The following is a 26137-nucleotide window of genomic DNA, read 5'->3' as shown; positions in this document are numbered from 1 at the left end:
GTATTTTTTAAATACCATAAAGATGGTTTGCCGCACACACACCTTCGTTATTCAGTGGTTTACTATCTAATTAAGCAATTAAATAATATCACATACCGTGTGAAGCAAATGTTCATAGGGAAGTCCGTGGTTCATATGTAATAGAACATTGTATTTGACATAGGTATTGCAATAATTTGGATTTGAATCAAATACATGACTGAATTGTTTTAGTAAGTCGGATATGGAGAAAATTAATTTAACATCTGATGAAGAAAGCGGGTTATACTTAAAGATAAAAAATGACGTCCTTTAGGCTCCGTTTGATGCATACAAAGTTTTTTGCATGGTAAAATTATCAACTTACTGAATGAAGAATTTGTCGTGAAAAAAACTGAACCTAAAAAGGTCGACTTTTTTGCATGGGAAGTTTTTTTTTTTTTTTAATTAAATGAAAAAAACATGGTTAAACTCCCTGTGTTTGATGATGAGGGAAAAACCATACAAACTTGGAAAAAAATCCATGTTGCATAGTATCTTATGCATCAAACTGGGCCTTAAGATTTAATGCTAAATAAGTATTCAATCAGATTTGAATTCAAGTTGTCTATACATTATAAACAGTTAGGCTTGAATTGGTCTATTATAAAAGTGGCATATGTTTTTTTTTTGTATTTTTTATAATATTTTCAGGTTCCTTATTTTAACTCATATTTATTTTTTTTCTTCTGATTATTTTATAAATAAAAAACTAAATAAGTCAACTATACGTATCGGGCGATACAATGGGGATTCAAATATTTGCAATTCACAGCAATGTTAAGGAGGGATGCGTTTGGGAAGAGGAGGGCGAACCTTGGAAATAAATGAATCCGGATTCAATGTGGATCAGTATCGATCCATTCACTCAGCAGTGCATTTACTGGAGTCTTACTTCCTTCCCGGGAATATTGACTCCCCTGGAATCGCCGTAGCCGGAGATCCCAAGCTCAAGGTCTGGCTCATTCTCGCCGGAAACAGCCGTCATTATCATTTCATCTTGCCCGTCATCTCCTCCGGAACCCTAATTCGCCGGAATCGTGGTGGGGAATATCGTTCCTCCCACCCTAAGAGCAATGGTCTCAATGCCCGATCGGTTCTTCTTATGCAGTTATTTTGTTTTCCACAAAGGCACTGCTTTCCGAAATCGGTTGCTTCTTCAATAGCATAACATGGTATCATGCAACCATTTATTGGTCAGAAACCTTCGTTTCCGGTGGATTATCCGAGTAAACATTGGGTCTAGTCTCTCCTAATGGCTGATTCCGCATAGGGTTACGGTTCTTCCCTCTATTGGTTTTATCGCTCTCTCCTCTTTCTTCCTTCTTCGTGAATTGGTCTTCTTCCTTCATTCGTTCTCCTTTTGATTTGGGGAGGTTTTGTCGAGGCGTGGTGAATCAGCATGTCTGAGGAGGTCTTGATGCACCTCTCTTCGAATTCGAACCAGTCGGATCCCTCCCTGACCTCCAAGCTTGCTAAGCTTGAGGCCAGGATGGCTGGAAAGGCCGCGAGCTCGGTGCAGACGTCATGGCCCTCAGTTTCCTCCGCTCCGAAAGCCGAAGGTGCCGATGATGCCCCAGAGACTTCTCCGTCGAGCGACTCGGATGACGATGTATCTGTTGTTCGTTCCTTCCATCTATTGCTTTGCCATTTATAGTCTCTGCTTTCCTATGAAGTTCCACGAGCAATATTGCTGATGTTCTTATCTGTCTATTGTTGAATTGTCTATGTTAAATGCCATGTTTCTTATGTAATATTAGGTTGTTTGGTTTGTCAATTGCGTTGGGTGAAGCACGATCAGATCACTAATGCTGGTTCCTGATGTCGCCCACTTGACATTACTTTAGTTTGCATGATTGTTATATTCTGACAAACGAATCGGATGGGATTGAGTTGGTTGTAGTTTTTTTCACTTCTGACATGGCAAATCATAACGTAGTATATATATTTCCGTTTCTTTTATAGTTTATTGGTTCCGAATGTTGCTAGACATATGCATGGTATATTTGCTAACAGTCATGGAGTTATAATGTCTTATTGAAGGCAGTCTGTAACGAGGGGGTGGCTTTATTTTGACCTTTTCAGATCGTTGAGGATTTTTTGATACAACCAAATATAAATAAGAGGCCAAGATTCCAAGAGGAGGAGCAAGTAACTGGCGTTCAACAAGCAGAGGTAAATTAAGATGCTCAGATTGCATGTTTTCATGTGTAGGGATGGTTGCTCATTGGTTATTTTCTTGGTTCCTTACTTTCTTCTCGACGAACTATATTTTATTTACTGATTGCTGGGGTTGTTAGTGTTAAACGCAGTCATCTATTTGTGGTTCCTCATCTTCCTTCATCTCCGTGCTTTCACTTTTTTTGATTGATAACATATCAACATCTGGAATTCTGGACCATGCTGAATGCATTTTCAACAGTAACTAAACTTTTTGTGTGAAACATACATAAGTATACGTGCCATGTATGTATGTTATTGACTGGGTCAAAGAACTGTCTGTCTTCTCTTCCATAAGTTAACGACAGCACAAAGAATCCATGTTATCTTCACTAGGATTCCAACATAGGTCCCAAAATTATCTACATCAACCACGTTAGGATTCCTGACATGTATTCAACACCATTTGACCACATTGTTTCACTAATTGGTGTAATTATGCTAGAAAGGGGTTGGTGACTGGTATGTGCTCATGGTGCTACTATAGAAAATGCTTCATTCAAGGATGGCAGATGATGCAAACACATCCCTTGCCTCTAAGGCAACTCAAGTTGGAAAGACGTAATCTATGATCATAGCTAACCACTTGCAATCGTGAATTCTTGTGATTGCTTTGTCATTAAAACTACTTACTTTAATGTAATTTATTCTTCATCCTATTTACTGCAACATCTCATTCCAGTTATCAACATTCCTCATAAGTTCAAGATTTTCTTATCAATTAAAGTAAGCCTACTAATAACTCAAGGTATCTTGTGATGCCTCATTCCACCTTCTAATGGCTAAATACAGTTGTTGCTTTGTTTGTATTGCGTGTTTCTATATTCAACTTCTTTTAGTTGTTAGGAGCTATTTGTGACCTTGGTTTTTCTTAGTCAATTATCTATTTTTAGTCTACTGGATGTGAAAGCAAGCAAGCAAAGAGAAGAATATACATATATATAGATGTACATGTGTATATGTATGTAACTGTGTATATATTTTATATGTATGTGCATATATGTATGATTGTTTTAGAGCATTTACACAAGAATCAAAATTACAGTAAGAATCTGTGCCTAACTGCCTGAAAAATAAAAGTGATCATCAGTAAACATGGCATGATGTTCGACAAAATTACTAAAAATAAATGTGTTAGGAAGTATTCCTATTATGTCTAATTGGTTGACCTTTTTTCAGTGCGTTTTTCGTTCAAGACTGTGAATTAACACATACCAATATATATGAATTCTTCAAGTATGCACGTGCTGCATGTCTGGACTGAGCCAAATCTTTTCCTTTAACCTATGATGTCCTTTTTTGTAGTTTGGCCATATTGATGAACTTTCCATTGTTCATTTGTTAGGGAACCAAAACTATGTTTCAAAAAATAAAACTGAATATGCCATTGAGTTGCAAATGGAATGAAATGTCATTGTTAGTTATGAAGCATGACCAATATGAGATGCTTGGGGCTTGCATTTACTCCATTGTCATTGATATTGCGATATTTTGAAATATCACAATATTCATGAGAAAAACAAGAAAAAAAACCTAACAAAAACACATTTTTTTTAAAACCATGAAAATAAATTTATTGCGTTTTTATCACATTTTCTCCCTTTTTTGCCTTTTTTTGGTTTTGTTACTTTTTACATTGATATCATTATGAATTCAAATTTAAACTTAAATGATTAAAACATTATTTTATCATTTTATCTAGTCTTTTTTAATGTCTTCTTATTACTTGCTCATTTATTTTATCTTTACCTAGTTATTAGTTTTTTTTAATTTCCCCAAAATTTTCCCGAAATTTTCATAGAAAAAACAACTTTGCTGAAAATTACATGGGAAAAACCTCGCCTTTAGAAACTTGAGAATGATATTTGTGACAGTGATTTAGACCAAGAAATATAAGTGTATTTGCTCATGAAGATTAAGAGTTAAGACAAATGCATTTTCATATGGATTATGTTCGTGTGCAATTTGTGCTGGTGGATGCTCTTGTGCCTTTCTTATTTAAATGAGCTGGTTGCTTTATGTACCTTTTATAGTAGTTTTCGAATACTTGGTCTAGAATTGGAGGAGCTTCACACTCCAGTAAAGGGGGAAGAAAAGGTCGAACTCCTCCACCTAGACTCCAGAGGATTTTTCCTACTTCACATGAAGTTCTCTCAAGGAACAACGTGGTCTTTGGCTTTTGGGCCAAGTCACACCACCTATCCATAACTAGGGACACACATGGCTGGACCAAACTGAACATGGCTGGTATGCAACTGGCTCAGACCCAGCAATCTATGGCTCATTTTGGGCTGAGTTAGTTTGGAGCCTACACCACAATGGCCAGACCTGGCTCGATAGACTTTCTAAGCCAGATTGGGTTGACTTATTATAAATAAGCAGGTGCAATTCAGATTCCGTAAGTTGAGGAACTGATATCATTTATCGAGCAAGTTTTTCTTCGAGAGATTTCATTAAGTTGTTTCCGAAAAGGAGCATTTGCCTATTTATATGGCAGATAGTATTTGGTGGCTTTTGTGGCCACATATCTTTCTGTCTTTGAGAAAAAAGTTTTTTCAGTTCTATATCATGAGATGATTTTAGTAACTTTCTTTCTTTGGCACTCGCTGTTCACTTTTCAGTGCTCATGACGTGATATTGCTTTGCTTTGTGAGTTCCTTAATGCAATGGAAAGTTGTGAGTGCTTTGATGGAGTCGACGTTCCGAAGGCATAATTTGACATGTCCGTTTAGGCGATCCTAGGATGACGAGGACACCCAAAAGCAGTGTTGGGCACCTTTATTCACGACAAAGGTCAAAGTCGAGGTCGTGCGCTGTCTTCCTATTCCCCCCAGGGGGCTGCAGAAATGGCCTCCAATAGTAGGAGGCAGATGTATCACCAGAAACAAAAGCCAAAGAAAGCAACCCTTAAAGTCGGGACAGAGGCAGATTTAGTTGGTAGCCTTGTGGCATATATAGAAAAAGGTCCCCAGACCTAAATGGGAATGACGTGAAAAGTCTTTTTTCAAAACCTATCATTAAAGGCATTATGACAATATACGAGAGGAATGGATCAAAACTTGTGATTAGTGTGGAGGGAAAGATTCGTATGCAATAGTTCAAGAAAGAGTTATCTCATTTCCTTACTTCTTCGTTTCTTCGTCTTCATTCACTTACACTGGTTGTGAATGCCGTAACACCCTCCACCGCATGTACCGTGTGGCCACTACAAAATTGCTGATACACCAGCACTCATAAAATGTCATTAATTCTTTGTTATGAACGGCTCAAGCTTTTTTGGTATGTAACTGTTAGTTGTATTATGTTTATCAGGCCATGTCAACTATGTTTACTTGTACCAAAATAGGCAAACTAGCACGAAGGCGATTTTTGACTGACTTGTTAGGCAAGACTGAGCCTGACTTGTTAGGCAGGACTCAGCCTGAGACTAATTTATTAACCTTGGCTTATTTAAGTCTCCAGTCTATAGCCAGATCTAGACTAGCCAAACTTGTCAGGCGATGCTTGAGCTTGGTTGTTGCAGCCCTAGCTGCATTTAATCTTTGTTAGACCAAGTTTTCAATTTGTGACTAATTAGTAATGAAAGTATGGCAAAATCTGGTATGGTCAACTTGTTCAAAGTGCGACCACAGTTCTTTTTGATTTGTAGCTTTATTTCCTTAGATTCATTAAGTATGCCCTCTAGTTGTTCTGGTTCACAAAGCCAGGGATTGACCTTACACTTGGGTGTGTGTGTGTGTGCACTTTCATTGGATGGTACAGCTTTCTAGATGCATATTCTATGTTATTCACAAGAAAAACAACTTTCAATATGGTATGTCTTCACGATATCACTCGTTCACAATGATAAATACTCTTAATATGGTAATTAATGAATGCAATGAACACAGGTTCTTTTGCTAATTTATATCTTTCTCATTAAGTCTGAGGACTATTTTTGGCACTCACATCTAAAATTTGCTATTTTTGTCAAGGCCACCGATGGGAGGGCGAGGATGTTAGAGGCTATGGATTTACAAATTAGTTCAAATGATGGAAGCAGGAAAAGGAGTACTCGAGGCAGAGGACGTTCAGTAACAGGGAGGGGGCGCGGTCCGAAGGCTTGTGATCAGTCACGTCCACAGGCTTCTGTCTCTTCAATGTCATTATCGAATGGTCATTTCGAAACCTCATCACATAAAGTAATTGTTGTTTTCTTTTCTGTCTTTGAGATGTTTTACATTATAATGATTGCACATTTAATCCTTCATTATTGATTTGCTTTTCTCCTTTTGCCTATTTATTTTTTGATTCAACTAGATCGGATCAGAATCATCGGATTCATTGTTACTTCAAACAAAAATAAATCCGTCAACATACAATCAGGTTAAGTTTGCGCTTCCTTGTTTTTGTTTTTGAAAATTAACAATTAGCCAATTAGGGTACTCCTAAGGCTTAGGTGTAGTATAAAAACAGTATATTCATGAATCAATACAGTCCTTTTACGACATCTAGGTTTTTTTAGTGGAAAAGCTGTAGCTGTATATTTTATTCTTGCATGTTCTATGTTCATTCTTGTGCATTTGTTATCACTTTATCTCTCTGGGCAAATGCATCAAATAAGACATTTTTTTTAGTTGTGAATTTCGAAGGTGAAATGTCATTGCTTCTCTTCACCTTTGCTGATTACTTTGTGTTGATTGCAGGAGGGCTGGTTAAAAGAGAGGGCTTCTGTGCAGGTATGCTACTTTTTTCCAGTAATTATTTCTTGTGCCAGTGAATTTGTAATTGTGTGTGTTTCACATTCTCTTTATTGTTGTCAGGGAAAATTGACCAAAATTGCTGAAGGTCTTCATGCATTTTTTTCTTTCATCTCTACTTCAAAATATTGGTTTATCAAGTGGTTTACGGTTGGACAGATGCTTGGAAATTGTCAAATTGCCTATTTAATTCTTGTTCCTCTCTTAGGAAGAGATAACATTGTTGAAAGGAAAGGTTGCATCTTTGGAAGAAGAACTCTCTAAATCTCGACATGAAGTAGCAGATCATCAAGCTTTGTTGCGCCAATTGGAAAAGGTTGAAACTCAGAAGTTCTTATGCCTAGACTAGATATAATATGTGTGTGTGTGTGTGTGTGTGCATGTGTAAGAATAGAAGGGTGGCAAACACCAGCGAATGCTAACAGCGTTACTGGAATATGCAATCCAGCAGCGTTGCGCTAAAAGAAAAAACAGAAAATGGCCTTTTGCATCGTCAATAAAGATTAAGGAAAGATAAAGAAACTGCTGCTAAAGGTCCAAATGCTTTAGCAATGCTTTTCCTAGAGTTGCTACATTTAACAGCATTCACACCTATCTTTATTGTGTATCTGTGTGTGTGTGTGTGGGTTTCTCTCTCTCTCTCGCTCTCTCTCTCTAATGATAATTACTGTTTCACTTACAATCTGTAATATGAATTCAGGAGTTGAGAGACCTTAAGGACCAAGAGCAACAAATGAAGCCCAAGGTTGTTGCATGATTCACTACTCAAGCATTTCTTTTTTTATCTGCTTTTGAATCCTCTGAACAGTGAACACATTTTGAGCAGTGGAGGAGAACTTTTGATTCCAGAATGAAGTTCATGCTGGGAAATGGAGTTCCCTAGTGATCTATCTCCCATTATGATCTACAACTAGGAGCAGTTTAAAATGTTTTGCTATCTCCACAACAAATTATGTTTCTATGCAGTGACGTTGAAATTAGTTTATGATATCTTCCTTTTCATCTGCTTTTGAGTTCCACAAAAGGTTGCCTTTGCAAGTAGACATAGCCTATTCCAATATGCCCTTAGATTAATTTTTTGAAATTTGGATATGTTCTCTTTTGTCTATCAGGCTTAGGTACTGAACCATATATGTTAACTTCCTCTATTTCCTAAGTTCAATTAAGTGGGTTATTGTGGGTAACCTGCTTAGGATCGCCTTTGAACCTCCACTACCAAAAAAGACCCTGGTTAATTGATCTCTCTATTTTGAAAGATGTGCTCCGTAACTTATTTTAATGAAAATTTTCTAGGTTTGAGTTTTTTGGAAAAAACTGAGAGACTTTACTTTCTTCGGCAGCGGATGAAGGTGTTGTCGGATCTTTTGATTTCAGTTGCAAAAGCAGAAAGGCAAGAGTCAAGAATGAAGATTCGTCAGGATTCTCTGAGGCTTGGTAATGTGGGGGTGATTAGGTAATCCCTTTTAAATCAGTCCTCTGTTCATATGGAACAAAACAATGAAGAATTCTCTAAGTTATTTGCTTTTGTCATCTCAGCATCATTTGTTTCAAAACGAGTTGTGTTTGATGAAGATTGTTAGTTGGAGTCGGATGCTTTCAGGAACAACAATTACTAATTAGTGTCAAATAATTGACGAGTTCTTGCTCCTCTAATTCAATAAACATCTAATGCAGCTATATCAACATGTAAAATCTGTAAATTCAGTGAAACTGTAAAAGCAGCCTTCATCTGATAAGGCAATCACAAGGACGATCGTTCATCATGAAAAAGGGAGAAGCATTGATAACTATTCTGTAGAGACGAAGAAAACATTTTACATGCCTTCGGTGAACAGTTTTCCATTATCAACACGTTTCAAGTTAATGGGTATTTTGTATTTGATGCACACACACACGCAAATACACACATATGTGTTCACTGTTCACTTCCAGGAAAAATTGTGCTACAATATATGCGACTACTTGCCAGAGGCTAATAGAACTTGTGCAGTGGTGCATGATCACTTGCTTTACACGTTTAAGATGTTTAATTTTTGTATTTTACTGATCAAGTGAAGAAGGCTTTTCTATATTTTTCCTTGCCAATGGAACTTCTCTGCCTGCTCCAGTACTTATGACTACCTGTCAGCATTTATATTGAAAATGATAAATGGTTGAGAAATGATCCAGTATGAGCCTGGAAGTTGTGGTAATTACTGATTATTGGATAATGACTATCTTCTATGTAGATGTGGCTACTAAATTTTTTGTCTAAGTATTTATCTGTTTCTTTCAGGGCTGGAACAATTATATCTGAGACATGGGAGGATGGCCAAACACTTAAGGACATACAAAGTCAACTTGTATGTTAATTTGAACCTTTTTCTGGCATATTTTCTGTTTATTCATTGTGATCCTTTGGCAGCCTTTTTTTTTAATGAAACATTTGGACTTGCATCTCAACAAACATTTGGAATTAACTCATTCATCTTTTGCTTTGTGAGGATATGATATTTCTTTTGCATTTTTTGGTTTTACCTGGTTAGTTTCTGAATAACAGACTACAAGAGAATATAGAAGTATCTTTATGTGATCTGGAATCATTGTCACAGATATCACGTCTTTTTTGAAAAAACGTGATATTATTGTTAAAAAAGGAAAAAACTTGAAAAAATGTTTTTTTGGAAAAAGGTAAAAATTAATTGAACATGTTTTTTCTGCATCTTTCTCCTATTTTTTTCATTTTTCTCTTTTTTGACATTAATTTCATATGGACTAAACTTTAAACTAATTGCTTATCGTCATTTTAATCATCATTAAAACATTATTTTCATCATGTTATCTAGTTATTTTTTGTCTTTTTATTAGTTTCTCATTTATTTTTATTTTTACCTAATTTTTATGATTTTTATTAAATGCCGAGATTTTCTCAGGAAAAAAAACTTCACTGAGAAGTACCCAAGAAAGACTTCACTGTTGAAAACCTGAGGCCGATGACAATATTTGTGGAAATGGTCTGGATATGTGGATGCATAATGAAGACATTGGATACTTCCTTTCCATGTAGGCACATCTTCTGGGTCATGCTTTTTCTCCAAAAAACATTGTTACCCAAAAATGCTAGAAATTGCGAAGTAAAAAGATGTACAAATTAGTGGCTTTCTGGTACTTGCAAATTCGTGAACCAGATCAATAAAACAGTTTTTTAAACAACCTATCTCTAACGTGCCATTTTTGTGTGTGTGTGTGTGTGTATATATATATATTTATATATATTTGTATGCTTATTTTTGTGGAAATTGATTGTAGATATATGAGCTTTAAGTCCTTGATACCATAAAGATCAATTACTAATTTGGTCATTTATATAGTTTTAAGTTTTTTAACAACTTAACTACCAAGTGAAATGATCATTAAATTTACCAATTTAAAATCACAAAAAATGGTACGTAAATGAATATTTTATTTACATTTAGCAAATTTTTAATCGCTTGTTGAATGAATCATATATATATATATATATATATATATATATATATTATCTTACGTAATGATGGTTTTAGTCTCAAGACTCTCAACGTTCCTTGTGAAAATTTGCAGTTAATATCAGGCTATCAGCAAGCTTTAATTGCTGATGTTATCACAGTGTTTTCAAAATTTGTGTGATACCAAAGTTTTAACTTATCTAATTGATCTGTCATTTTAATTTGTTTCATGATTGTTGCTTTCTGTGTCTATTTCATGTTTTGCACTTTGTGTGAATAATGGTTTTGAAATGTGTAAAATTGCTCGTGCAGAATATTTTGTTGGTTTCTACAATCAACTGTCATGTTTAATTTGGAATAAAAGCATTATTCGTTGTCTTCGTTGCTGACTAGAATCTTACTTTCATATCTTTTATGTGTAGAGGAATTTGTGGGATGCAAAGGAGGTCATTGAGAGGCACAGGAAATCGTTGAAAAAGCGTCAATCTGGTAATTATTTGGCCAATACATACTTACCAGTTTTCTGTTCCTCTCTTCATCACTAAGTAATTCGATATGCAACTGCTCTAATTTGTTCTTGTTTATGAATGTGGCTTTCTATATTTCATGTTTTCTACTGTATATAATGTTCCATAGAATTGGAAAGAAGCATTGTTAGATATTAGTTGAAACAGTTGAGTTTTTTTTGTTATACTACGGGCTGATAATGCGTGATGTCATCCATCCAAAGGTGGATATAGATCCCGGGATGTCTTACAATTTTATGACCCTTGAACTACCCTTTTGTTTTGAGAGGAATATTGTTTTGTCACTGATATTTTGAATAAGTTTTTCTTTATTCATGATTGCTTTTCAAGTTGCATGATCGTTGCTGATGTGCTTCTTGATATTCATATATGTGAAATTGCATGTGTCATTTTCGGCATGAAGCTTGACTTCTGTTGGCTATCCCCTGTTTTGCATATTTAACAAAATCTTGGTGAATAAATAGAAGTTTCAATTTTGAAGTTATCAGACTCAAATTTTCTTGCATAATCTATTTTACAGATAAAAGTGATGGCAGTGATCATGAATCTGGGATACCAGAAGAAGACTTTCTCATTCAGGATGAAATTTGTAAATCACGACTATTAAGCATTAAACGTGTAAGTAGACATACCATTTGGAGGTGAACATGGGAGCTCTTGGTAATTGTCTTACTTGTGAGCATGCTTAAAACACATGGTCTTAGTTGGAACTTAGTAGTAAGCCTGGGTATTTTATAGTTAAGAAGCTGTGGATGGAATTAGAGGTCATCCACCTAGTGTTTGATGACTGACGTATCTCAGTAGCATCACTTTTATCCTTTCAGGAAGAAGAACTGTTGCTGAAGGAGAAAGATCGTTATGAACTTGAGAAGGGAAGGCATATACGGGAGCTGAAGCGCATAAGAGATGAGGATGGATCACGTTTCAATAATTTCCAGATTTTGAATCATCGCTATGCCCTTTTAAATCTTCTTGGAAAGGGTGGATTTAGTGAGGTTTACAAGGTGGGTTATTTCTTTGAGAGGTTAAAGTGGTTTTTGATGTTTAATCTTTTACTGGGGAAATTCGCTCAGCTATTGACCTGTATTTTTTAACAAGTTGCAATTTTCCAATTGGATGCCTGCAAAGGCAGTTGGGAGAAAGTATTTTCTTTCAGTGATTTGAACTGCAAAACTTCAGTGCAGGCTTGTGATTTGCTGGAGTATAGATATGTAGCATATAACTACTTTCTTTCAGTGATTTGAAGTGCAAAACTTTGGTGCAGGCTTATGACTTGCTGGAGTATAGATATGTGGCTTGTAAGCTGCATGGACTGAATGCACAGTGGAGTGAAGAAAAGAAGCAAAGTTATATACGACATGCAATTAGAGAATACAATATTCACAAGAGTCTTGTTCACCAGCATATAGTGCGGTTGTGGGACACCTTTGAAATTGATCACAACACTTTCTGCACCGTTTTAGAATGTTGCAGTGGTATGTACTTAATTGGGTGATTATAGTAACATTTACCCATATAATTTCATTGCAAGACTGAATAACTACTGGATTTGAATTAGTATTTAGATCTTTGACCTCTGTTTGTTCATGTTTAGTTGGCTAGTGCAAGATAATCATGACAGACTACCATCTTGAGTTTCATGGATCAGTTGTGGGCCTGTGGCTTTAGTATGTTTTTGGTTGCAATCAACTATGTCTTTGTTCCAAAGAACTTCTAGTGAAGATTGCATGTTTACTAAACCTTGTTCCAAGCATCTTCCATAATTCCTGCTTCTGCATGTTCATGAGCTTCTGAGTGAACATGTCCTCACTGGTAAACCTGTGGCGAAGGCATATCACAGTTAATTCTGTAGTTAGCATCTGTAAGGGGGATCATAGTTTTGAAGTCTGTCTTGTCACAGTTAACCTAGTCCATCTGTTACGTCAGCTGCTTGTTTTCAGCCATCTTGTAAGGGGATGTATCTAAACATAATATCAGTTCTTCTTGGGAGGACAGATTGGAGTTTTTGGTAGAATTGTTGTACCAACGGTCTGGAAAGTATGGGTTGCATGGTCCACCAGAGTCCCAGACTACTAAATTTGTAGTCAGCCTTAATGATGTTACTTTTTCATATTATGAAGTGAATTGGTAATAAAAGTTTTCTGTCCTAGGGAAGTTTATACTTTATAGTATGCTGCCAATGTTGGGAAAATAACGAATCCTTCTGTCCATGTACATTCAGGCCATAGTTGTTGGGATTTTGAAATTCCCCTCTGGCTTCCCTTTCCTGGTTGTGGTTCTACGTTCTAGCTTTTATTATGATTAGTTTTGTCGATGGTGTTGTGAACACAACTTTGATTTTCATATTCAAAGAATTTTTTTTTTCTTGTTTTCGGTTAGTGAGGCAACACGACCAAACCAGGTGCATTTCAGTCCGGTGGCTAAGTTATCTTTTGATAGCACATTCTTTTATGGTAGCACTTATGACTGCCATCCTTATACTTATTTCACAGGTAAAGATCTTGATGCAGTCCTCAAGACAACACCAATATTGCCAGAGAAAGAGGCCAGAATCATAATTGCTCAGATATTTCAAGGGCTTGTATACTTGAACAGGAGGACACAAAAGATCATTCACTATGATTTGAAACCTGGGAATGTTCTTTTTGACGAGGTCGGTGTTGCAAAAGTGACTGACTTTGGTCTAAGCAAGGTAGTGGATGATGATGTGGGATCCCAGGGGATGGAACTTACTTCCCAAGGAGCTGGCACATATTGGTAACCAAAATAACTAAATGATGCTTAATTTCCCATGCTTACATATTTCCTCATTTCCAGAGTTAGAAGTAAAGTGCAATCATATATGCAGTTTCCATAGTTCCACATTTCCACCTATCTGCCATAGCAGGAGTCGCTTATGCTGCATCTTTAGTTTTCAACCTAAATACTTACTTCTATGACCAAGAGTTTATGACAGGAAAACTAGCTATGTTTATGAAATATGCAAAATATGACATGTCAGTTTCTTTTTTTTATGCATGTGCCTGCTTCTGGTTGTATAAATTCGTAGTGTCCTTTGTGCTGCACTTGTTGGTATAGTTTTGTAGTTTCAAATAGTTGTTTTGGCATTTACTTTTCTCCAGTGCTTGTGTAGCTGCTGCCAGGATGCTATCAATCTTTAGCTGATAGTTCTGTGCATAGGAAGACTTTGCTTAATGCTAATTTTATGGTTTTGGATGTTACTTTCCTTCTCTGCATGAGAACTTGAAAATATTTCTGGTAATTATGCTGTGCCCTTAAACTTCAAACTTATTGCTGATATTCTATACGGAAAATACAGTAGTAAAGGCAAAGTTGATGTTTTCTATGTTATTTCTGTATTTTTTGTAGCACCTACAATTTGTCGGTATTGGGCTCTCTTATACTTAAGTAGCAAGTTGGCAATTTCTATGTCTATTATGCACTTTATTTTTATTTTCAGGTATCTGCCTCCAGAGTGCTTCGAGCTTAACAGGACACCTCTTATTTCATCAAAGGTTTAGACTTATTTTTCTGTTGATTATGGAGAATTTGTGAACTGAAGCAGGACATGGTGTGTCATGGTTTGGATCACACCTAACTTCTGCTCAGGCTTCTTAGTCATTCCCTAGTTCCAGGCATGGATTGGACTGTCTCCAGATGCCTGGTACTTGCTGTTCTAAAAAATCTCTAACCCGATTTGCAATCTCTCTTTTTCCTTTGCTATGAAAATCAGGTTGATGTTTGGTCGGCTGGTGTACTTCTTTTCCAAATGCTATTTGGTAAACGTCCATTTGGGCATGATCAAACTCAAGAGCGGATTCTTCGTGAAGATACTATTATCAGAGCTCGCAAAGTGGAATTTCCACCAAAACCCACTGTCTCAAATGAGGCAAAAGTAAGTTCTTGGTTTCTTACTATGTAGTCTGGACAAACTAGAAACTAGCAGTATACAACGGATTCCACTTTAACAGCGGCTTTTTGGCACTTTCAACCCCTTGATAGGAGGTCACTACTACTAAACCCACAAGGGTTGTGCTTTAGCACAATCAAAGTTGGGTGTACTCCCGCTGTCAGCAAGGATACTTTAAGAGTTCTGTTGATCGGGATTTGCCAACATCATAGCCACAAATATAGTGATGTTTTTGAAAATATCACGATATGAACGAAAAATGAAGAAAAGAAAAGAAAATATCATGATATTTTGAATAAACGTTAAAAACCATTGATATTTTGAATAAACGTTAAAAACCATTTATGGCGATTTCAACATGATTTTTTCATTTATTTTTTTATTACATTTTCTGTTTTTATTTTTTTTCAACTTTTGTTTCATTGTTTTATTTCCTCTAGTTTTAGGTATTTGACGTGACCTCCTAAATGCAATACAATACTTATTCCTTTACATTTTAAGTGGAGTGTTTTTTGTCTTCGTATTAGTTTTCATTTTTTGTACTTTTACCTAACTTTTTGATTTTTTATTTTTTCTAAAAGAACTCCCAGATTTTTCTGAGTCCCCCCCACCCCCAAAAAAAAAAAAAAAATTTTACCGAAAAAAAATACTTGTGAACCTCGCCTATAAAAACACAAAAATGATATTTGTGGCCATGACCAATATACAGCTGGTGATGGCCGGTGCTATTGGCCTAAAGAGAAAGATAAAGATGATAGATCTTGTAGGATTGTGTTGCTCGTGCATCACCTTTCTTACATTGTCAGCAATAAGGTTGCTTTGCTGCTTATTGATGTTGGAGTTCGTGAAAGGGGCCTAGAATAATTCTTATTGCTTTTTTCATGTTTCTTGTGGTATTAAATTTGTTGCAAAAAGAAACAACCTCAACGCTTCTTGCCCCCAACACGGCAACACGCCCGAAAATCATGGTAAAGGAGATTTAAGCTGTTTTATATTGCTGATTTTCTGTCATTGGAAACCGCAGGATTTTATAAGGCGTTGCTTGACTTATAACCAAGCTGAAAGGCCTGACGTATTGACTGTAGCTCAAGATCCGTACCTGTCATATGCAAAAAAATGACCAGAATCTTTTCACTGTAAAGAAAAGGTTGTCCTACCTGAATGTAAAGATGCGATGAATTTTCTGATGGCCTGAAGAGCATTCATTGGTCAACGTTTCGGATGTTCAGAGAAGTGGTACAGCAACTTCTGTCTTCACAGTAAAATTTGGAGATGAAGATATCAATCACCGGATCTCCCTCGCTCTCTCTCTGTGCGACGCAGCACCTTCATGTTGAGAGAAAAATAGACCTGTTTATAGGTTTTGGTACTAATTTCTTTCATTTTTATGGTTGTAAGCCCATAATAGCATGTTAGACGGCGTCAATCAAGCCGATTAAAGCTGTCTTAGTGTCTGTCATTTTATTGTCTGTAATCTAAAGATATCTAAATCTAAGGGCTTTACTTCTTTCCTTCTGTCAGATAAACTAAGCGATAAACCAGATTAGGAGTTTATGTTGTTGTTCCTATATATATATATATATATATATATATATACTGAGAGAGGGAGAGAGAGAGAGAGAGAGAGAGAAAGAGCAGTGACTTTATAAGGTGAAAAGGGCGGCAACCTAATCCTATTTTGGTTGAGGGTGCCTTGTAGTCAATGTTTGGAGAAACCATGCTGATTCCTTTTGGCAGTATGGCCAACGTTCGCATGTAAATGCGTCAAGTAAACTTTCTCTGCGGAAGCCATCCTGTTTTAAAATGACCTGTGCTTAACTACTCTACAGTCCGTTGCAACTAGGGAAACATAGCAACCAATTCGTGTCCATTATCAAGGACAGCATCAACTAATACGGCATGTGAGGATTCCTTGGAACCAACACCGTGAAAATCCGAGCTAGATCGCTACAAATCCTTAGATCTGGATCAGCAGGTCCACCTACCAGACTCCTATAGACCAGATTTTATAGGAATCATATCAGTTGTTGATTATAAAGAAATTAGATTGCTGAGATTAAGATGCAAATGCATAAGTTAAATTAGTTTTTCAAGAGTTTGAAATACCCTTCAAAAGAGACAAAGAGTTTTGTTAAGAAAACTTATTTTCTTCCTTCTTTTTCCCTCTCTCATCCCTTTAAGACTATTTTGGACTTTGAAAAAACAATTTTACTTTTATATTTGTAATTTAATTTCCGCTGTCAGATCTCAATGTGATCAACTGTCATTTCCATCAAAATCTAGTATGTGTGTGTCTATATATATATACACACACACGCGCGCGTAGACAGAGAGAGAGTTGGTTCGCCACCCGTTTCATCCTAAAAGTCACTCGTTTCACCTCTCTCTCTCTTTCTTGCTCGCTCTCTCTTTGTGTGTGTCTATGTGTATGTGTGTGTGCGCTTATGCTAGGGGGGCGGGGTGTCTTGGTGTTCTGTGTGCTTCTAGGAAACCTTACATCCAAATTAACAGGAGTGTTCCTTTGTCGTCTGGCCAAACTTTAGTCACAACGATGCGTTGGATTGAACTTACTATCCCAGACACAAAGTTTTCGTTGCTAAATATTGTTGAAGGGTGGTCATTTTTTTTTATCTTTCTTAAAGCATATATTGGTATTGGGAATTCTTAATCTAATATATCTTCTCTAAATATATCGGAAAACATATCCAAAAGCTTAAATAAATAAAAATACGTCTAGGTATACTTTTGGTGGGAGCCTAACTTTAAAAAACGTTGCAGATAAATTCTACATGTTCAGTTTCAAAAACGTAAAACGTCATGTCTTTTTTTTTTCAATGTTTTTGGAAATTTTCAGTTCGTTTAAGCAGTCACGTTCACCAAAGAAAGCTTAATCTAAGGGTGTATATAGGGGAGTCTAGATCTGCCAGATGAGATGATAGATGTTGTCAGATGGTTAAAAACTTAAACTCTATCGTTTAATAGTCATGACAGGAGCATTATCGATAGCTTGTGGTACAACAATAGTTTATGGTGTGTTTAGTAATGGTTTATGCCTTTATAATATGATTAGTGTTTTTTTTTTTAAATTTTTAGCCACCTAACAAATCTTTCTAACTAAATATGCATTCCCATTTGCACTAACATCAACCTCTCCATAAAATAAAATCATATTACTTACAAATAGGCGCATAAACAATAATTTTCGAAAGGCTGGATTGCAATTGTTCATTTAAATTAACGATGTCTTTTTGGAGTTGGCACTTGGCCGTCTTCACAATTGTTGACGCAACATGGTTGAGCAAATACACACGAGGGCACATAAATGTTCATATTTTGCAATGCTATACGTGCGTGTAGCGCATGCAAGATGTGTGTGTGTGTGTGCATGAGAAAATTATGTCTTATATTCTCCAAATTCTAATAACCTAACTTCAACCTGTGTTTTTTCTTGTCTTCTCGTGTCAAACTAGACTAAATGTTAAATTATGAGCCAATATTGCTTGATCTAATATTCCTTTATAATAACCTTATATCCAGGGGTGGAGCCAAAAGGGGGACGCATGGGCCTTCGCCCACCTCAAATTTTTAATTTAAAATTTATACTTAAGTTTTAAAAAATTTCACTTGTTCTATATAAAAATTTTAAAAATGATATTTTGGTTCCAATCAAAATTTAAAAACTTTAATATGGCTTCCCTCATGAAAAATTCATATGGCTCCACCCCTATTTATATCTGCATAAAACCAATGGGCAATGGGAGACATATGGCTAAGTTGCCCCGAGCGAAAGAAAGGTCAATAAGTTAGACTAATAGTGTCATCCATACTTTCGTTTTTTAGGGGCCGTTCAGCATTTGTGAAAGGGTACCAATTCAAAAACTACAATATCTTTATATATATATATATATATATATATAATCAAATATTTTAAGCGGGTAATGTGAAATAACATATTTTATGGAACAGGCTTTACTCGATGCTTTAGGCTGTGCATTTGCTCGATGAATTTATGTCAGTGAAGGGTTTTTTTTTTTTTTTTTTTTTTTTTTTTTTTTTGATGATGTAGTTGCTATGCACCACAGAAACTTCATCAGAACTACCACATCTCACGAGATTTGAGGAAGGTAATTTTCTTCGATCCTTTTATGCATTTTCTGGTGTTTCTGCTTATTCTGACATCTACTGGATTGATTCAGATGACAACCCTCTTTTTGTCATACTCTAGTGTTTTTGATTCTTGGAGAACTACCATCTGTCTTTGACCAAATGCATCTTATAATCAGATCAAGGTAGGTAGGGACGGAGTCAGATTTTTTTTTTTTTTAAAGAAAAAGGGAGTCAGATTTTTTTTTTTTTTTTAAAGAACAAGGGAGAAGGGGTGATGCGTATAATATTTCGGAAATTTGTATGGGGCCAAACAATATTTTTCAGAATGTTTATATATACCAAGTTACAATTTTTCAAAAAATATAAGCATAAGTATTTCCAAAATGTGAAGGGTGGGGGGATGGCCCTGGACAGCTGATGAGGAACAGAGGATACTCGGGCTAGCGCTTGCCCGAGTCGCAAGCCGAGTCAGGCCCCGGTACCTGAACCAACTCGTCCTCTTAGATATTGGGCTTAGGTAATTTCCTGAAGTGTTTACTTCGGAAGAAATGGGTGCGGTAGTATAGCAATCAGTAGAATCATGAGTCATATATGAAAATAAATTAGTGTTTGCTAATAATGAAGTCGTTTTCAGACTGATAGTGCAACCAGATATATGTAAGGTGAATTGTCAAGAAGCAAGTCTCATGCAAATACGCAAGAATTAAACGGTTTAACCTTGAACTTGCTTTATGATTCTGTAAAATATAATATCATTTTTCAAAAAAAAAAAACGAATCAAATTTGAATCATTTTTAGCTGAAAGCTGAAAATGATTCAAATTTGATTCGTTTTTTTTTTTTTTGAAAAATGAAGAGATTCAAACGATCATAAAAAAAGTTGCAGAAATAATAGTATTTAACAAACTATGAAAGATAATCAAATTACGAAGCTTAATTAATATCAATCAAACAATAAAAATGCATACACGCTCTAAAAAACATCAACTAGTATGATCTAAATCTGAATAAGAACCTAACATTTTTTCATTAATGCAATTCGAATTCGCCGACTCGAGCTGATTTAAATATATTTTGACAAATATTTATTTAGGATCGAACCAGTGGATTGACATTGGATGGGAATCATTTTGCTTTAACTCGTAGCAAACACTTCTCTTCTCTTCTTTCTTTCTCCTTTATAAAATGACGACATTGATAACAAATATTCACTAGCTTAGACTGAAATCAAACTTCCTTTTAATATTACGATATAAATTATAGCTTAAGAAGTTCCCATAATACAATTAGTTCGATTACACTTGCAAAGAATATCGGAACAGGACTGCAATCTATATAGGCTTGATTGCTTTCAAACTAAGCTGTTTTCTCTAATTGGAATTTGCTGGAGATGTAGTCAGGCCATAGCCAAATGGGTAAAGTGGGTCGTAGTACTTGTCACCAACATTCATGGGGAGCTGATCAACGCTCTTGAACCAGGTCCGTGGCAGCTTGCCTGAGAAGCCATAGTCACCAAACAGGACATCTGCAACGCCCTGGCCTTCAGTTCCCGGCAACCATGCGGCCACCAAGGCGTCAATCTGCGACACATACGGCTCAATGACAATGGGCCTGCCTGAGATGATGACCACAGCACACTTCACAGATTTGCAAACGCTTTGGATAATAGAAGGACCAGGGCTGAGCATGGTTAAGTTCATGCTGTCGCCAAATGTTTCTGCATAAGGAGCCTCGCCAACAGCCACAATGGCATAAGAAAATTCACCCTCCTTCACAAAGTCTGCGCTCGGATTCTCTTCAAACACAACTTCAGTCTTGGGGCTGACCGTTGACTTCACAGCACTGAGAATGGTTGTTCCTGAAAGGAGGAAGAAACTTTCATCAGGATATATGGATAGAAGGAAAACCAGTCATGTCATGGAGATATGACATTCCGGATGCGCAAAATCCAATAATAACTGTGCCATCTGATGAGTTCTACCTTTGGTATCATTGTTTCCTGATACACCTTGCCATTGGATTGTCCATCCACCACACTGGTAGCCCAAGTTGTCGGCGTGGGTTCCGGCGACAAGGATCTTAGGGGCCTTCTTGTCAAGTGGCAACACAGGCTTGGTGCCTCGCTTTCCATTTTTAAGCAGAACAAGTGATTTCCTAACAGCCTCCCTTGCCAATTCTCTATGAACCTGCCAACAAAAAGACAATTCATGAGTTCATCTGTAAGCATCACAATTTGTAAAAAGTTCACATCCAGAAAGGTGTTTCAGAAATTCATTACTTAAATGAACTGTCATGGTTTCCAGAAAGAGAATTTGGTTTTTCTTTAGGGATCATAAACATGCATCACCATAATTGCATACTTTTTCGAACAAAATAGAGATATATGAAGAGATGCAGACCTGACTGCCAAGTTCGTCCACTAAACTGTAATCACCATAGGGCTTCTCAAAAAGCCCCATCACAAACTTGACTCGCAATATCCGCCCAACTGCATCATCAATTCTGCTCATTGGAATCAACTTATTTTTAACTTGGCGGGTTAGCTCTTCAATGAACTCTGTGTAGTTATATGGAACCATGATCTGCAGAAGCGTTTTTAGATCAGTAACTGTCTGCAAAGCTATATTAGCTATGTAAGAATAATAATAAAAAAAAGATCACAGCACATGCAAAGAATAGGAATAAATGTTGATAAAATATAAAATCCTGTTCAGGAAGATACATTGACCATTTAAGAGTAGAGGGTAAGAACAGATATTAAAATTTGAAGAATTATTATGATGTCTTCTACACCAGCCTAGTTCAAAATAAACATAATTGTTAGCTATAGCATTGTTATGAAATATGAAGTCTGCATTTATTACAGAGTTCAGCACATTGGATTGCAAATATTTGGTACATCAAAATGAAATATTAAATGACAATCTCTGTTAACAATTGAAAAACTGCATTTACCATATCAATGCCAGCATGAATTCCAGCATGAACTGAATATGAATAATTTGCATGTGGTGGAGATGTGATCCTGTCAATGCCCATCCAATCTGAAATAACAAATCCCTGCAACATGATCACATATGCACCCATGTTAAAATGATTCTCCCGCTGGTTCCACAGCCATTAGCATAAATTTGAAGGTCAGCTGCATATTCATTCGAAAAATGACATATAATACATGTGGGTCAACGTACTCTGAACTTGAGGTGGTTCTTGAGATAACCAGTAACTAAATCACGGTTTGCATGCATTTTTTTTCCATTCCAGCTTGAATAAGAAACCATGACAGTCGAAACCCCCTTGTAAACAGCATCATAATATGGAGCCATGTGAATTCTGAGGAGGCCAGTACGACTGATAATGGTGTTATTCTCGTTGATTCCATCATGTGTGCCGCCATCACCCACGTAGTGCTTGGCGCAGGCAGCTACATGGCGACTGCAAAGGAGGCATGGAGAAACAACCATTTATAGCCAAAGATAGATCAACACTAAACTACAATATGTTAATGTTGACTCACTTTCCAGCGACAAAAGGGACTCCTTTGCTTGAACCTGAAGGTAATTGTCCCTGTAAACCAGGAATAATTTCTGTCATAGCTTTAACAACCTTAGGATCCTCACTGTAGCTCTCATAGCAGCGGCCCCATCTTGGATCCCTGCAAACCTGTTTATAGTCCAGTTGCCAGAGTTAAAAGGCTGACATAACCACAGTGAACACCAATCCCATTAAAATTGTTATGGAACTCTGTATGGTTTTGAGAAGTGAACAATGAATTTCATTTTTACCGCAACACAAGGTGCGAAAACATAAGGGATGCCAGTCGCTCTAACTTCCAAAGCAGTTGCCTCACCAATTCTCTTCACAAGTTCAGGATCCCTAAAGCGAAAACAGGAATTAATACACATGAGAAACCAAGAATCATGAGACTTATGATGGACATAATGAACTATATACGTGCATCATTGACAGTAATCAATCTAATAATACCCATTTCCCAAATCTCTGAAATGTTCAATTAGTTTGAATTTCATTACTTGCCTGGTAGCTCCAAGACCAACATTGTGGGGGAATATGGTAGCCTTGTAAACATTGTTGTGACCATGAACAGCGTCAATGCCATAAATCATTGGGATCTGGAGACGGGTAGACATAGCTCCTTTCTGAAACCCATTTACCATATCAACCCATTCTTTTGCAGTGGCTTGGAGGTGAGGTACGCTTCCACCTCCACTCAACAAACTGCCTGTTGGATTTATTTATGCTTAGTATCCACAAACCCATAGCACATAAATGCATACCCAACAATACTAACAATCTAAAGCTAAAAGTGTGACTTTACGCCAAAAAGTAAATATACCTATGAAATACTTTTGAATTACATCTGCAGATGCAACGCTTCGGTCAATTTGGGTCATCTGTCCAATCTTTTCTTCTAGAGTCATTCGCTTCATCAAGTCATTGATCCTAACTCCAAGTGGCTCTTTTGGATCCTTGTATTTAACATGCTCTGCCTGCCCAATGCAGATGTATACTGATACCAAAAGAACAAAGACAATGCTGGCTCTGAAAGATGCCATGCTTCCAAGGCCTAGATTGAGATTGAAAATGGTTAGAAAGTAGAAACTAAGAATTGAAATTAGAACAATAAACGGTAACATGATCCAAAAAAGCAATATTGGAATAGAGGAGGGACCAGATGTATCGGTAAGGGAAAGATCGTACTTTTTTCTAGATAATTCAGGAACCTTATATAACTGAAGCCACAAGAAAAGGAACAAGATGCCTTCATGAAATTGGAATGCAAAACAAGAATATAGAGAGTAAAGCAAGGGGTAAATTTTTCTTATCAAAAAAGCTGCAAAGTATCTGAAGGCAGAACAAGATTCACGAAACAAAGATATACAAGAATGGGCTTGAGTAAAGGCGACGTTGAGTGAAAAGAAGATAAGGCAGACAAAACAGGACAGGTGCACATGCACCATCACAGAAACAAAAAGTATCTCTTCCCAAAAAAGTGAGAAAGAGCGAGAGAGAGAGAAGTGAGAAAAGAGCGATAAAACGCCTAGAAAGTAATAGTAAAGGGAAGAGAGAAAAGGGCGAGCAGAACAACGGTGCCCTGCCTACCGAACGTCAGACGAACCTTAGATTAAGCAAGAACAAAGAAGAAACTCGAAGCAACCGGAGTTGAGTCTCCCAGATCAACATAAAAGAAGTTTCAGTAAGTTTTCATGTTTCAAGTAACAACAGTTATTAAATCACCGAAGGTTACGGCTCCCATCTTTCCATAACTAATCACAGTTTTTGTTCAAACAAAAAGATTCGTCGATGCAATATAATGCTAAACTGAATAACATCGATAGACAAAAAAAGTTGAATTCGCAAGATGTGATATACAACGACCGATGCAATAAACATCTGTTTTAAAATACCACAACAGACACTTCCTTGTTGAGCCATCTTTCTACTGTAATCAATCTTAAGAACAGAGAAAAGGAACAATGCACGACAAAGCATCACGGTAGCAAGCATTCCCATCGTCCCCCATCCGTAAAACAGAGTATGTATTTATACTAACTCCAAAATATCAGACTCAAAGAAATCACTTTTCAAAGAGGACCAACTAAAGAAGCAAAAGCGAAGAAATGGATTTGCCTCACTTCTCTTGAATAAAGCAAAACCCAACACTATCAGTACCATGTTCTAGAAGACTCACCGACAACCCAATGGACTCTCCCCTCCTAGAAAACACACGTTTACAAGCACCTGATCTTTCAACCAACTCCCGGATTTTTGAAGGAAGCAAGGAAGAAGAAGAAGAACAATGCACGCCAGAACTCACAGTAACGAGCATTCTATCTCCTAAGAACGATCACCAACTACCCGTAACCACACTAACTTTACCAAAACAGGAAAACCAAAATGAACAGAAATCGACCTCCCAAAGATAGACGAAGAAAAACACATAAAGCTGGACCTCTCTTCACTCCCCAAAGAACACCATTCATTCACATAACACAAGAAACAAACGTAATACACAAACATACACCAGACACTCAGGAAAACATCAAACCTTGAGCTGCTTTTTGTCGAGCTCCGAACATCGACGACGAGATGAGAGAGCTTCCACGATAAAGAGTATTTATAGAGGCTGAGAAGCAGAAAAAGGAGAACAAATGATCGAAGATTAAGGGATAAGAACATGCATTGCTGGATGATAACGGGTGTGTAAGTCTCATCTTCTTCTTCAGCCGGCGTTTGACGGGAGGCAACTTTAGTTTTTCCTAGTAAAAAGACTTTTTTGCCCTCGTAAGATTTTCCCCTTTGGAGTCTGGTTGTCATTTTCTGGAACTAAGGGCGTCTGAGGTCTTTTCCGGCAAAGCCCCGATTTAGCTGCTCAGCTGTACATTTTGAAAAGGGATTATTTTCCCAAATCCGTCCTTAACTTATAGAAGATTGTCAATCACGGTCCTGGCTTATCAGTATTGAAAAATGCGCCCTTGTTTTTGCTCAGTTATTCCAAATTAGTTCTTGTGGCTAAGTCTATGAACTAATTATTATTTTTTATTAATTTGAGTAAATTAACATCAACCATCTAAGGGGTTTATCGCAGTTTAGTAGACCAATAGTCCAGTCACTAGTTCGATTCCCATAAATGTTTAATCTTTCTGCGAGCAGGTGCAGTTCTAGACCTTAGTGAAAAGAAAGGAGGGGTTTAATACAAAATTAAGTAGGCCGGGACTCAATTGATCATAGAACCAAAGGGAAGAGTTTGAGAAAAAAGTACCGAACCTTGGGATGAAAAGTGAAAAGTAAAACCAGAACCACTTACTTTTTAACATTTTTTCATTATGCACTGCATACGTGAAAAAGATAACTATGTAATGAGTTAGAGATTAGCACTACCTATTCGCGTTTGAACGTGGTCATTACTAGTGAATCCAACTTTGTTGGGACCTCCTATAGTCCCGTTTAGTAATCCTATAATGTAGGCGGAATTTACGGCTCAACTGATAATCTCAGATCCATTTTAGGATGCTCCGTTTAAGGTCCAAATGAGAGATTTTTATTCATTTATTTATCCCCATAAAGTATGTATATATATATATATATATATATATATATATATATATATATATATATATATATATATATA

General features: G+C 36.6%; 2 protein-coding genes across 5 annotated transcripts; one reads left to right on the top strand and one right to left on the bottom strand.

Moving 5' to 3' along the window:
- The first annotated feature begins 922 nt into the window (after positions 1 to 922).
- LOC116259559 (serine/threonine-protein kinase TOUSLED) lies at positions 923 to 16391 on the top strand. 3 transcript variants are annotated; one of them, XM_031637424.2, is made up of 17 exons: positions 923 to 1630; positions 2104 to 2193; positions 6213 to 6419; positions 6538 to 6603; positions 6924 to 6956; positions 7186 to 7293; positions 7678 to 7722; positions 8318 to 8430; positions 9253 to 9319; positions 10864 to 10930; positions 11489 to 11586; positions 11793 to 11972; positions 12233 to 12443; positions 13461 to 13725; positions 14429 to 14483; positions 14702 to 14863; positions 15903 to 16391. In XM_031637424.2, the coding sequence occupies exons 1-17, from the start codon at positions 1421 to 1423 to the stop codon at positions 15996 to 15998; spliced, it is 2073 nt and encodes a 690-aa protein (XP_031493284.1). In that variant the 5' UTR covers positions 923 to 1420; the 3' UTR covers positions 15999 to 16391. The 3 variants fall into 3 exon arrangements, with proteins under 3 accessions (XP_031493284.1, XP_031493278.1, XP_031493292.1); XM_031637418.2 differs by having other exon boundaries at positions 923 to 1639; XM_031637432.2 differs by lacking the exon at positions 6538 to 6603 and having other exon boundaries at positions 923 to 1639.
- Positions 16392 to 20206: 3815 nt separating this feature from the next.
- LOC116260430 (uncharacterized) lies at positions 20207 to 25206 on the bottom strand. 2 transcript variants are annotated; one of them, XM_031638780.1, is made up of 10 exons: positions 25055 to 25206; positions 23342 to 23572; positions 23023 to 23227; positions 22770 to 22860; positions 22502 to 22647; positions 22176 to 22419; positions 21940 to 22044; positions 21384 to 21566; positions 20966 to 21170; positions 20207 to 20842 (listed from the first exon to the last, which is right to left on the bottom strand). In XM_031638780.1, the coding sequence occupies exons 1-10, from the start codon at positions 25083 to 25085 to the stop codon at positions 20355 to 20357; spliced, it is 1929 nt and encodes a 642-aa protein (XP_031494640.1). In that variant the 5' UTR covers positions 25086 to 25206; the 3' UTR covers positions 20207 to 20354. The 2 variants fall into 2 exon arrangements, with proteins under 2 accessions (XP_031494640.1, XP_031494631.1); XM_031638771.2 differs by lacking the exon at positions 25055 to 25206 and adding an exon at positions 23707 to 23860.
- Positions 25207 to 26137: the final 931 nt, after the last annotated feature.

This window comes from Nymphaea colorata, chromosome 1, assembly GCF_008831285.2.
Source record: "Nymphaea colorata isolate Beijing-Zhang1983 chromosome 1, ASM883128v2, whole genome shotgun sequence".
Classification (NCBI taxonomy): Eukaryota; Viridiplantae; Streptophyta; class Magnoliopsida; order Nymphaeales; family Nymphaeaceae; genus Nymphaea; species Nymphaea colorata.
This window is presented reverse-complemented; position numbering and strand designations above follow the sequence as displayed.

Excerpts from the sequence above, each read along its gene's own strand:
- LOC116259559 (XM_031637418.2), top strand. The coding sequence starts at position 1,421 with ATGTCTGAGGAGGTCTTGATGCACCTCTCTTCGAATTCGAACCAGTCG. Across the intron at positions 12,444-13,460 it reads CGTTTTAGAATGTTGCAGTG|GTAAAGATCTTGATGCAGTC; the intron begins GTATGTACTTAA and ends CTTATTTCACAG. Across the intron at positions 14,864-15,902 it reads CTGTCTCAAATGAGGCAAAA|GATTTTATAAGGCGTTGCTT; the intron begins GTAAGTTCTTGG and ends TGGAAACCGCAG.
- LOC116260430 (XM_031638771.2), bottom strand. The coding sequence starts at position 23,773 with ATGAAGGCATCTTGTTCCTTTTCTTGTGGCTTCAGTTATATAAGGTTC. Across the intron at positions 23,228-23,341 it reads AATTCAAAAGTATTTCATAG|GCAGTTTGTTGAGTGGAGGT; the intron begins GTATATTTACTT and ends TAAATCCAACAG. Across the intron at positions 21,171-21,383 it reads TGGACGAACTTGGCAGTCAG|GTTCATAGAGAATTGGCAAG; the intron begins GTCTGCATCTCT and ends TTTTGTTGGCAG.